The sequence below is a fragment of the Protomyctophum parallelum genome (assembly GCF_964188405.1).
Source record: "Protomyctophum parallelum genome assembly, chromosome: 17".
Taxonomy (NCBI): Eukaryota; Metazoa; Chordata; class Actinopteri; order Myctophiformes; family Myctophidae; genus Protomyctophum; species Protomyctophum parallelum.
The window spans coordinates 18,839,345-18,852,515 of NC_139719.1; the positions used below are offsets into that span (position 1 = coordinate 18,839,345).

The 13,171-nt window shown below is 42.4% G+C and overlaps 1 protein-coding gene across 1 annotated transcript in view; it reads left to right on the top strand.

The window, feature by feature from the left end:
- The first annotated feature begins 136 nt into the window (after window positions 1-136).
- Window positions 137-13,171, top strand: part of rnls (renalase, FAD-dependent amine oxidase) — a 14,932-nt gene continuing 1,897 nt past the window's right edge. The window contains exons 1-6 of the mRNA XM_083787111.1: window positions 137-336; window positions 898-1,003; window positions 2,895-3,037; window positions 5,689-5,847; window positions 9,204-9,377; window positions 9,568-9,743. Coding sequence (XP_083643237.1) covers window positions 219-336; window positions 898-1,003; window positions 2,895-3,037; window positions 5,689-5,847; window positions 9,204-9,377; window positions 9,568-9,743 — 876 coding nt within the window. The 5' untranslated portion in view covers window positions 137-218. The remainder of the gene's footprint in view (window positions 337-897; window positions 1,004-2,894; window positions 3,038-5,688; window positions 5,848-9,203; window positions 9,378-9,567; window positions 9,744-13,171) is intronic.

The following is a 13,171-nucleotide window of genomic DNA, read 5'->3' on the forward strand; positions in this document are numbered from 1 at the left end:
GGCCAACAGTTTCCTAACCACTCGGTGGGAGGAGACTCGAACACAGCAGATCCACAAGCTCACTGCGCGTCGCGCCTGCGACGCTTCGTGAGCTTGCAGATCTGCTGTTTTCGTTGCAACAGCTGTATGGGGGGCATAATGTCAGCCCAGGCAGGACCAGGAGGACATAGCCTACATATGATTTGTAAAACATATTGAACATCATCATCATCATCATCATGTCTCGGGTTTTAATCATCGGCGCGGGGCTGACGGGCAGTGTGTGCGCGTGTCTGCTGAGGAGAGAACTCCAGAACAAAGTCACCTTAGTGGTGTGGGACAAGTCCAGAGGCTCAGGTGGGTTTCTGGGGGCTGCTGGACCTCTAGCCCTAGAATGGCTCTTGTTAGTTGTTACATACAGTATGTCACAACAATTCAGAGCCATTCTAGGGCTACTGGACCTCATATAAGTCACCTTAGGCCGGGGTTGTGGGACAATTAAGTCCAGAGGCTCAGGTGGGTTTTCTGGAGGCTGCTGTGCTGGACCTCATACAATAGTAGTTCATTCTTCAAGTACTAGTGTTGGATTTTCTTTTCCCTAATGAATGACTGCTCTTAGGACGTCTGTATGTATACATATATAACGGAATGTATGTACTATCTATAAATATGTAATAATTAATTCATATTTATAATCACAATAATGAATAGCCCGCCATGAGGTTGTGTGTGTGTGTGTGTGTGTGTGTGTGTGTGTGTGTGTGTGTGTGTGTGTGTGTGTGTGGTCTACTGCCTCTCAAAAGTCATTGGGGTCATGAGAAAAAACATATATCATATATGTGTATTGCCAAAGCAAAAGTGGAACACAAAAGTAAAAAGAATAATTCTCTCTCTCTCTCTCTCTCTCTCTCTCTCTAGGAGGTAGAATGTCCACCAGTAGAAGTCCAGATTATGGCTCCAGTTCAGTGGATTTGGGAGCTCAGTACATCTCAGCTACACCCCAGTATGCCAAGTCCCACCACAGGTAAACACCACACTGTGTGTGTGTGTGTGTGTGTGTGTGTGTGTGTGTGTGTGTGTGTGTGTGTGTGTGTGTGTGTGTGTGTGTGTGTGTGCGTCGAAATATACTTATAGTGCCAAGTGCACAAAGTACTCATTGTGCAGAATGTCCCACAGTCCCACAGGTTACAAATGTAGAGAAAAAAAATCATGAAAATCATGAAAATAGCTGATCTACAAGCTCACAATGCATCGCGACGCATTGTGAGCTTGTAGATCTGCTATTTTCAAAAAGCAGAAATATATAGTGCTTAAATGGTTAGTGTGTTTTGTTATCCTAATCAGAATCTACAAAGTAACTAAAGTTTTCAAATAATTGTAGTGGAGTAAAAGTGTGTTTAAGAGGTGACAGTACTTCATTAGACCCCTTGGTGTGGTTGTTACTGTATGTGCAATGATGTCTTCCCTTTGTATTTAGGGTTTCTTCCTGGAGGCTGAACCCTTGACAGTCAAACGGGCCAATGAAAAAAAAACAGTGATACAGTGACATCATAATAATATCATCCCCATCCCTAACCCCTCCCCCTTTATCATACAACAACTTTTAGTTTTTAGTTTTTGTTTATTAGTTTGTTTTTTTCTTTCCATACAAAACATTCTTAGTTCATCAGTTTTTTCTTTTTCTTATTCTGGAAAAAAAAAGGGTATAGACTGAAGTCTAGGCTTATTACGTCTACCCTTTTGTCCATTAAATTAAAAGAATAAAAATGAAAATATATCTGTACATCCCTTGTACAGGTCCTCAAACAACATTTATACTGAACAGTGCAACATTCAAGTTTCTTTTTTTTCTTCCTGAAAAACAAGCAAAAAAACAATATGCTAATAAAAAGTCACAGTAGTAACATGTTCACACAAAACCAAAAGAAACAAATGCCACTTGAATTGAGCCTTTACTCTGTATAGCAATTTAATACTATTTTGAATACCTTCTTAAATTTATCCTTAGCTACACAGTCTTTCAATTCATCATCACATCTATTCCACAGCTTCACACCCTATATCGTTATACAATTACTTCACGTTGATCCTTTCTTTTTTTTTGTTTGAACATACATTTTCCTCTGAGTGAATAACAGCTCTCTCACATTGTGAACAACCCTTGGATACAGTCTGGAAGTGTTTTCATTTTGGCTCTAAGCACTGCTGCGGCTTCAGTTCAGGTGGATCATTCACCACCCATTACCACCCACCAGGCAAACCAGGCATACTTAAAGGGACACTTCACCCTTTTTGCAAAAAGATATATGTTAATGGCGTTTAGAAGCTTTAGAACACTTTCATAGGGGTCTTTATGTATGTAATATGTGGTTTTAGATATTTTAGATTGTAGCAGTGAGCCCGGTGGCTCTGATGTCATGGACACTGGGCTCACTTCCTTCCTGGACTACATGTTGTCTCAGTAATACAGCCCTCCCCCTATCCACAATGAGTAGTGCACCAAAGAATTATGGGAATTGTAGTCCAGGAAGGTAGTGAGACCAGTGTCCATGACATCAGAGACACTGTGCTCACTGCTACAATCTAAAATAGCTAAAACCACATAGTACACACATAAAGACCCCCAGGAAAGTGTTCTAAAGCTTCTAAACGTCATTAACATATATTTATTTGCAAAAAGGGTGAAGTGTCCCTTTAATGAACTGCATGGTGGGCGTGTCCACATAAAAACGACATTTTAACAAATACTGTACACTTTTTGAAAAAAAAATCTTCCTCCTTATATAATCATAATACCTGATGATCATGTTTTAGGGTGGAAAGAAATCAAAGTACAGTACTTAAGTACAGTTATACTTCCAACACTGACGTATGTATGTGCGTGTGTGTGCGCGTGTGCGTGCGTGCGTGTGTAGTTTCTACAAGGAGCTCCTGTCTGAAGGCATCCTGCAGCGATTGGACGCTCCGGTAGAAGGGATGATGAACAACGATGGCAGCTCGCACTACATGACTCCACTGGGCATGTCGTCTGTCGTCAAACACTACCTCAAACAATCAGGTACGCACAGGGTGACCATGAGGTCCAAACACTACCTCAAACAATCAGGTACGCACAGGGTGACCATGAGGTCCAAACACTACCTCAAACAATCAGGTACGCACAGGGTGACCATGAGGTCCAAACACTACCTCAAACAATCAGGTACGCACAGGGTGACCATGAGGTCCAAACACTACCTCAAACAATCAGGTACGCACAGGGTGACCATGAGGTCGAAACACTACCTCGAACAATCAGGTACTCACAGGGTGACCATGAGGTCGAAACACTACCTCGAACAATCAGGTACGCACAGGGTGACCATGAGGTCGAAACACTACCTCGAACAATCAGGTACTCACAGGGTGACCATGAGGTCCAAACACTACCTCGAACAATCAGGTACGCACAGGGTGACCATGAGGTCGAAACACTACCTCGAACAATCAGGTACTCACAGGGTGACCATGAGGTCCAAACACTACCTCAAACAATCAGGTACACACAGGGTGACCATGAGGTCGAAACACTACCTCGAACAATCAGGTACTCACAGGGTGACTGTTAGGTTATAAAGTTCAACTGGAGCCACAGACCACCAGGAAACAGGATTTTTGTACTATCCAGTTTTATTTGCAGGAAGTGTTGACATTCGCAATAAAGGTCGACATTCACATGATGATTGCCTTGATGGTTCTATAAATAAACAAAGGAAATAAAATAGTTATAGTATCTTTCTACATAAACATCAAACCATAGTATAGTATGGCCCTTAATCATACATTTAATATTGCATATTCAAATAATCTAGATTATTTTGTATATAAATCAATACAAAAGATAATCCACATCATTGGGGATAACTTACATATACATACAAGATCAAAAGACGCATTGGCAAACATCTGCATGCACAGAGCGAACACAAAGGTGGCTGTGCATGTGTTTGAAGACAAAAGACAAGTGAGCATCATCCAGGCCTGCTTTATTGGGAGGAAGTGAGAGGGAGGAAGTGAGGGAGGCAGTGAGGCACTGCCACAAGTCCTTCCTGAACCATTGTGGAGTCTCCTTGTGGAGCGGAGGGGAAATTGCCCTTTACAGTTTGTGACAGTGACCATGAAGTCCAAACACTACCTCAAACAATCAGGTACGCACAGGGTGACCATGAGGTCCAAACACTACCTCAAACAATCAGGTACACACAGGGTGACCACGAGGTCCAAACACTACCTCAAACAATCAGGTACGCACAGGGTGACCACGAGGTCCAAACACTACCTCAAACAATCAGGTACACACAGGGTGACCACGAGGTCCAAACACTACCTCAAACAATCAGGTACGCACAGGGTGACCACGAGGTCCAAACACTACCTCAAACAATCAGGTACGCACAGGGTGACCACCAGGTCCAAACTGTTCATTTGAGGGACAGAAGTGGACGGGGTAGCCCGGGCAGCATTCCATTTGGGGTTTATAATCCGGTTCGGGATCGGATGGTAACTTCCGTCATGTTGTAGTCAATGATTTGTAGTCATCTGGCAGGAAACCACGAGACTAAATGACTACAAATCAGTGACTGCAACATGACGTAATCACCATCTGCTCCAGACCGGTTCACACGACGATTTTGAAACACAGACTAGGCTTTCCTCTGAGGTGGAAAGCCTGGTGAGGCGAGGTTAGAAACTTATTATTTAAGTTGCTATTAAATGCCTTATGTCATATTCGACCATATAGTCCTATTGCCTATCATTTTGTTATTAAAACCCTCTAGCGTCTCACATTGTGTTTTAAAATGCTAATTTTGAAATGCTGATTTACTGTCAAATTGTGTTACGCTCTGTAAATAGCAGATCCGCTATTTTCAGCATTTCACCAAATGCGAAATCAGGAAAAGAGGAAAGATAACCAGATCATCTGCGTACATAAGATGGTTGACAACAGTATTACTGATAACACAGCCAGTTTTACAGAGGTTCAGATTCCTAGACAGATCATCAATGTACATACTGTAGTACTACAATATAGCATTTTGGGTGTGAAATACCAAACCGGTGTATCGAAACGAATGGCCCAATATGGCCTGTACTTTTCTTTTTCTATCTACATGTCTCATGTCTGTGTTTTATAATTTACTTTCTAATCATTAGTTTGAAGTCTGTTTTCTCTGCTGTCATTTATTTATTTGTCATTCTTCTCTCTCTTCCCTCTCTTTCCCAATTAATGTAATCTTTTCCCTCCTTCTTTCTCCTCATTTTATGTTCCTCTTCAACACCCTTTCTTTCATTCTTTCTTTCTCCCCTTTCACTTTCTCTCTCTCCATCTTTCGTTCTCTCATCTCTTTCTATCTTATCTCCATATGTCTCCCCTCTCTCTCTCTCTCTCTCTCTCTCTCTCTCTCTCTCTCTCTCTCTCTCTCTCTCTCTCATATATATAAAATTAGAGAGACATGGTGAGAGAGAAATGGATATATTATACACACATCGCTATCTCGCTATCTCTATCTCACCATCTCTCTATCTCTCTATCTCTCTCTCTCACCATGTCTCTCTCTCTCTCTCTCTCTCTCTCTCACCATCTCTCTCTCTCTCTCTCTCTCTCTCTCTCTCTCTCTCTCTCTCTCTCTCTCTCTCTCTCTCTCTCTCTCTGTCCATCTCGCTCAGCAGGAGCGGAGCTGGTTTTTGAGCGTCACGTGACCGGCCTCTACAGGAGAGGTGCATCATGGGAAGTCCACGGGCGGGGCGGGGAGAAGGAGGAGTTTGACGCCGTGGTCATAACGATGCCGGTGCCACAAATCCTCCAACTTCAAGGAGACCTGACCGAGTGTGAGATGCACGCACCCACGCACGCACGCATGCACACAGCCACACACACACACATAATAGGGTGCAGTCATTGACACTAAAGGCTCATACATACTCCAGTTTTTTGGTGATAGGTTATCACCGTTTTAGGTGATAGCGTATCACCTAAAACGGTGATAAGAGTTGAGCCCATCATACTGATGTCCCTAAGGATTGACCCCGCCTCCCTGTGGTTTACCCAACTTCTAGACCAATCAGTGAACGGGGGTGATAGCTCCAGAGAGTTGAAAAGACTTGTCTGATTGTAAAAAACAGAGAGATGGTTCTGTGTCCGCGGTGATAGCTGATCATCACCGCGACTGACGTAATGGTGTAGTTTTCCAACCCTTTAAAAACTACACCACGGTGATAACAGGTAAATACAACTTTCGGGCAGGTGGAGTCTAAAAACACAACACGAGATATCTGTCTAAAACACCTTAGAAAGTAAAAAACTTCTGTCACACCATCACTATATCCTCGGAAACCCAGACGTTTTTGTACAGTAGAGTGCTACAGCACGAGTACAGTACAGCACCACTCAGTTCAGACTGGTCTGATTTGTATAACCTGTTGAAAATACTAACACTAAGTGTGTCTGTATACTGTAGTTATATCGGTGCTGTTTTGTTTTGCACACCCTTTAAGGTTTACATTGAACACACTTATACGCATTTATAGTTTGTCACTATGTTGTGTTTATTATATCTTTGTTATTATTGTACAGTACATTGATATATAGTTCAGTCTGGTGGAGCATTACTCTCTTGAGTTGTCTGCAGTGCAGTCACAGTGTTCCGTCAGCAGGGGGCAGTTGTGAGCTGCTGTACGATGACTCAGTCTTTTGTTCAAGTGGGAGATGAAGCTTTGACTTTAATTCCACGACTCATTGTGATAAAATATTTACGTAACACCGTCCGGCGTATGCTAAATATACCCTGCGTCATTATATAGGATGGAACAGAAGGCTCTCTGTGTGTGTGTGTGTGTGTGTGTGTGTGTGTGTGTGTGTGTGTGTGTGTGTGTGTGTGTGTGTGTGTGTGTGTTGTGTTGTGTAGGACTGTATTGTGAGTCAAATTACCATAATGCAGTAATATGTTTATTTTTTCACTTTTTCTCCATGAGACACGCTTTAGCTCCACTATAGGGCACCGTTCCTAGATGGATTCAGTGTGTGTGTGTGTGTGTGTGTGTGTGTGTGTGTGTGTGTGTGTGTGTGTGTGTGTGTGTGTGTGTGTGTGTGTGTGTGTGTGTGTGTGTGTGTGTGTGTGTGTGTGTGTGTGTCAGAGAGACAGAGACAGAGAGAGAGAGAGAGAGAGGTAGTTAGGAGGCAGGAAATGGGCGCTGTCCCCATCGGCCAATAAGATTAGCTGAAGATGACATCACCTCCAACACACATGCTGAGTGGAGGGGCGCTGCCTCTGCTACACACACACACACACACATGCACATTTTCTCTGGAGTGAAACAGTATCTTGTTAAAAAAACATTTATGCATAAGTTATTACACTGACTATGTGCGTGCACGCGCATGTGTGTGTGTGTGTGTGTGTGTGTACACGTGTGTGTGTGTGTGTGTGTGTGTGTGTGTGTGCGTGCGTGCGTGCGTGCGTGCGTGAATTCAATACCGAACCGGTTAATTTTTACTCGGAACCCAAAATAACTCTTTGACGTCACTGAGGCAGTGCGCCGCTGTGTGTGTGTGTGTGTGTGTGTGTGTCTGTGTGTGTGCGCATGTGTGTGTGCGGTGTGTGCGTGCGTGCGTGTGTGTGTGATTAGATAAACGTGCTCTTATTTAGTCAGACAGCAGGCCACCAGTAATGTAACTAAGTGCATTTGCACAAGTACAGTTCTAAGTACAGTTCTAAGTACAGTAAGTACAGTTCTGAGAAACATTTATTTTACTTGAGTATTGACGTTTTATTATGCTTTACAAATACTGGAGCACGACTGTGGATTGCTACTATATCATATACTATACCACCATATACGGCATATTGTCGACTCTTTACATACTATCTAACATTATTGTTATACTATATTACTGTATATTATTATATCTTACACTAATATGTTTGCTTATATCTCACTTGTCTCTCTCTCCTCTCCTCTCTCTCTCTCTCTCTCTCTCTCTCTCTTCCCCCCTGACGCGGTCAAGGCAGATGGCCGCCCAAATTAATTTGGGGGGGGTCCCAAGATGATTAGCTTATAATGTGCATTGTGCAACATTGTTTTCTCACTACAGTAAACAACCCAACATACAGAATCCACACGGGGTATCTGCACATTTCTAAAGTTACAATTTAATGACCTTTTTAGGACCTTTCTAATACCAAATTGGCCAAATTGTCAGATATTACTTAACCCATTTTGGGCGGGAACCCCTTTTGGTGTTAGCATTATGTTATGCTTTAGCTATTGAAAAATAGCAGATCTACAAGCTCCTAGCACGCCACCGAGTGTCGCGCTAGGAGCTTGTAGGTCTGCTATTTTTGAGAAATCGTTAAAATGTGGCGCAAATCATTGAATATATATTTCAGAGCGAACCTTTTAACTAAAATATTTGCTACATAAAACTACATATTTTGAGATGGGGGGCCCAATAGATAAAATAATTCTGGGGGTACTTTTGGTTTATTATCCAAACAAACAGAAAGGTGCAACATAATAGTCTCAATAACTACCCCAAAGCTTCCTTAATGACACTTCAGTAACTGAAAATTAAATCCCTGAATAAGGAAACAAAGAAAAGCACACCTTTTGTCCTAACAAAGAATAAAGGCAATTTGACAGAGTGCTGCTGACCTCAACCGAAATCCTGCCCATGTATTTCTATGACATGACATCTTATGTCATTATTAATATATATTTATTGTATGCTTGTACAAACTCTTTTTTTTTTTTTTTAAGAAAGCTGCCTATTGCTGTTCTGTATTTGGCCACGGACACCCATCTGAAAATATTTTCTTCTATGGACCCCCACAGAAGCAAAGATTTGAGTTAAAAACGTGCACTGTGAAAGAATATATATATTCATAATCATTAGAAAGCACTTTGTTTATTAGTCACACAGTGACTGAGTGATTAACAGTGAGTGATTAATCATGATTAATCGGGATTAATCGAATCGTAACATAGCCCAATTAATCAGGATTAATCGGGATTAATCGAATCGTGACCCTCGGAAACGATGTGTAATCGCATCGCCAGGTACCTGGCGATATCCGCCACTAATGGTGAGTATTTTTGAAGTCAATTCTGTACTTGCGTGTGTGTGTGTGTGTGTGTGTGTGTATGTGTGTGTGTATGTGTGTGTGCGTGCGTGCGTGCGTGCACAGTGCTGTCTCCAGCCCAGAGGGAGCAGTTGGACAGCGTCAGGTATTCCTCTCGTTTCGCGCTGGGCCTGTTCTTCCCCGCCGGCGCCACCATAGACGTCCCCTGGGCCGTTAGCTACATCGCTAACAGCCCCGTCATACGCTACGTTGCCATCGACAGCCGCAAACGCAACACAGGTGTGTGTGTGTGCGTGTGCGTGTGCGATATTGTTGCTGTCGGGGGAAGAAATCTCTCTCTCCATATTTGAACCTTTTCTGTTCTTTCGTAAATTAAGACAGTTTTAAAAGTATGAGAACCCATAACTTTTGTGTACTCTTTGTGTACTTTTGTGCGTACGTGCGTGCATGCGTGCATGCGTGCGTGTAGAGGCCGAGTGCCGCGGTCCCTCCATGGTCGTTCACACCAGCGTCCCGTTCGGCGTGCAACACCTGGAGAGAGACAAGGAGGACATGCAGCCAATCATCTTACAGGAGCTCCACAACATACTTCCTGGTCTGCCTCAGCCAATCAGCGTCAAGTGCCACAAATGGAGGTACTCACAGGTGAGGAGGAGTGTACAGTTACGATACACACACACACACACACACACACATATTGTACACGTGAAAGTTTGGAAAGAACTCTGGGTCCCTTCCCCACTTGTTACTGATGATACTAATGAAGGCTCTGTTCCATTCTAGTCAAACGTTGATGAGTTTGATGTTGTTTAATACAATCAGATAGGACTTATTTATATGGTAAGATGGCCGCGGTCTGCATATGGAGAATTGGCTCACTGGAAACAATTCTGCTAGTGGGTCTCAAAGTGTCCTTGAGTGCAGGGTTCCAAATGGCCCCGTATGGTCGTGCGACTCTGAGAGTGTACAAATGAACACTCTCAGAGTTGTGGCGGTCCTTAAAACATTTGAGAACCACTGCACACTAAATGGAACAGAGCCTTAACACTCTGACCGCACGTTCCTTTCTGAACGTGCCAATTATCGCGAGACATGCCCGCCGTTTCCTGTCTGGCAGCCAAATCTCGCAATACCTCTGAGATTGGATCCTCAAATAAAATGATATACCGTGCAGTGGTGCACATCAAAAAGCAAGTGATTAGATAACAACCTGTGATGTGTCTTCTTTTATATTCCTGTACCGATTATATGACAAAGGTCTCAATTGTTCATGAATAATGTTTGTTATATAAGCTGGTCCAGCCGGCTCCATTCACTGCCATGTATTCATGGGACTTCCGGTGCGAGATTTGGCTCCCATGAAAGTGTCATGTCACGTGACCATGACCTTTCCTTCTCTAAGCTTCCTTGCCCAGAAGTAGGAAAAGTTATTCTGTGTGCATATAGAGCCCATTGTAGAGCAGTGGCAAACCTGGTACCAGTGCTGATTTCGTCGACTAAAACTAAGACGAAGAATGTTCGTCGACTACCTTTTTTCACTGACGAAAACTAAATGGAAACTCAATTAAAACTAAGCTATGACTAAAACCAAGACTAAATATACCGACAATTTCGTCAACAAATAAAAACTAGACTAAAATGTTAGGGAGGGACTAGTGGACGGGAGATCAAGTCATTTTTACAAAAGATCTGCTATTTTCAGCAAGTGTAAAATTAGGCCTTTCAACGGCATCAAGGCCCGCCAAAATACATTTTACTCGACTAAATCAACTGTAGATTTAGTCGACTAAAATCTCACGATATTTAGTCGACTAAAACTAGCCTACTTTTATTTTAACACCAAAACATTCCGGGTGACTAAAATGTGACTAAAACTAAATGAAAACTATTCAACAGACTATGACTAAAACTAAAATCTAAAAATGCTGCCAAAAACAACACTTGTAGACTGGCTAATAAGCCAGACTCAAATCACACAGGCAATTTTTTCGCATCTGGCTTTAGCCAGGCTAGGTACCTTGCGCATTAGCACTTTGTTGTCAGTGTTGAAGTGGGAATTCACCCCATGTCAAGTCCCGCCCGTGGTTCTGCCCCCTCGTTTGGTGATTGGACAAAAATCCTCTCTCTCCATCCACTACCATTGAAATAACGTGTTTTTCAGTTGCTTGATATTCTGTGCGTTCAATTCTTATTTTAAATGTGGTGTCAGTAAAAAAGGAACATCACAGGTGGAGCGTGGTGACTGGGCATATCATTTGTTTTTTAGTTTTTTACAAAAATGATGTTTAGCAAATTCAACATAAACTAGGCGGAACCAGGACGGAACCAGGCAGAAAGAGCCTGCTGGTTGGTCAGCCAGGGACAAATCAGAAGGCTGACAAAGGGTGAATTGAACCGGACGCCCTCATGTCCCAGACGACCACCAGCGGAAACGCAGTTGGAAGAATGATCCGATGTAAATGGACATTTAAACAGTTTGAAGCGGATGTTGCTTTTTGTTTATCTCATGGACAGCACTGTTTACACTGCATCCCCCTATACCCTACCTGTGTGTGTGTGTGTGTGTGTGTGTGTGTGTGTGTGTGTGTGTGTGTGTGTGTGTGTGTGTGTGTGTGTGTGTGTGTGTGTGTGTGTGTGTGTGTGAGTGTGTGTGTGTGTGTGTGTGTGTGTGCGCGCAGGACAGATAAACAGGACATAGTAAGCACTTAGACAGGAGACAAGGTGATCTATCTGTAAACACACTGCACACGCACGCACACACACTATACACACACACACACACACACACACACACACACACACGCACACACACACACACACACACACACACACACACACACACACACACACACACACACACACACACACACACTTTAAGTTGGGGGTACTTGACATAAAAACGTAGACACCATGTTTACAGTACATTGGTTGATTTTACAGTAGCCTACTTCAATCCATACTATATGGATATAGTATATCCATAGTATAGTATAGTATAGTAGTATAGTATAGTATAGTATGGATTGCTCCTTATGGATTTTAATATATTATGCTTTTAAGTGTTAGTTTTTCTCTTAAAAGTAGTCTTTTTAAAGTTTTATAGCATTTGTGTACTACTTATGTATTGTGATTTCTTGTTGCCTTTTAACCAAGTTGATAATTATAGCCTAAATAACGCTATGTCAATCCTGCATGCCAATGATTAATGAGATGAAAGTTTAATCATTTCATCATACTTCGGGAAGTTCGGGTGACGGAGACATTAGAATCACATGCAGACAGCCTTCTGAATGTGGCTATTTGGAGAGCTCCAAGTTGCGCACGGATGCTTGTTATTTTTTCCAGTGGTTCCTATGCTATAGTTTCTTGGAATATATCTAATCTCCTCGTTCACAAGTTAATTGTCGCGCTGCAATGCGTTAGAGAGAACTTTGAACTATTGCGCTTGAGATTTTGGTCAATTCTGGGTTAAAACTGGATCTCTCCAAAGGCCCAGAATTAATTGGAGACAAAAAAGGAAGCAGTGCTGTTCGCTTTCAAGAAATGACGCACGGCTGCTATAGGCTAATGTCCAAGGTGAGGACTATATTATTATTATTATTAGAGAGAGAGAGAGAGACAGAGAGAGAGACTTAACTTGCGCACATGGTGCGCTCTGCGCGCTCCGAAGAAAAGCACAGTAGTAGTAGTAGTACAGTTTAGAATACAACGTATTCAAGGTATTATAAACCTTACACACAATAAGCAAAGTTACTTTCAATTGAATAGAATAGTGGTCACAGGTCAGGCTGACCAAATAAGGAGGAGGCAGACACGGAGAGCTCAGTTTAACCACACAGCGGTGGTGTATTTAGTGAAGTTGTGGAGAATGTATGTAGAATATATACAACATAATTAAAGCAGGATAAACTAACTAATTATATTAATCAACAAAAAGGATAACTGAAAGAAGTATTGGAGATCAAATGGTCCATGTCATGATGGCCCATTTCTGAGTCAATGGGCGCTCATTAGACACGTTGGGTTTATGGACGCACGCGTATTGGGCTCATTAAATAACAGCTCCGTAGGGC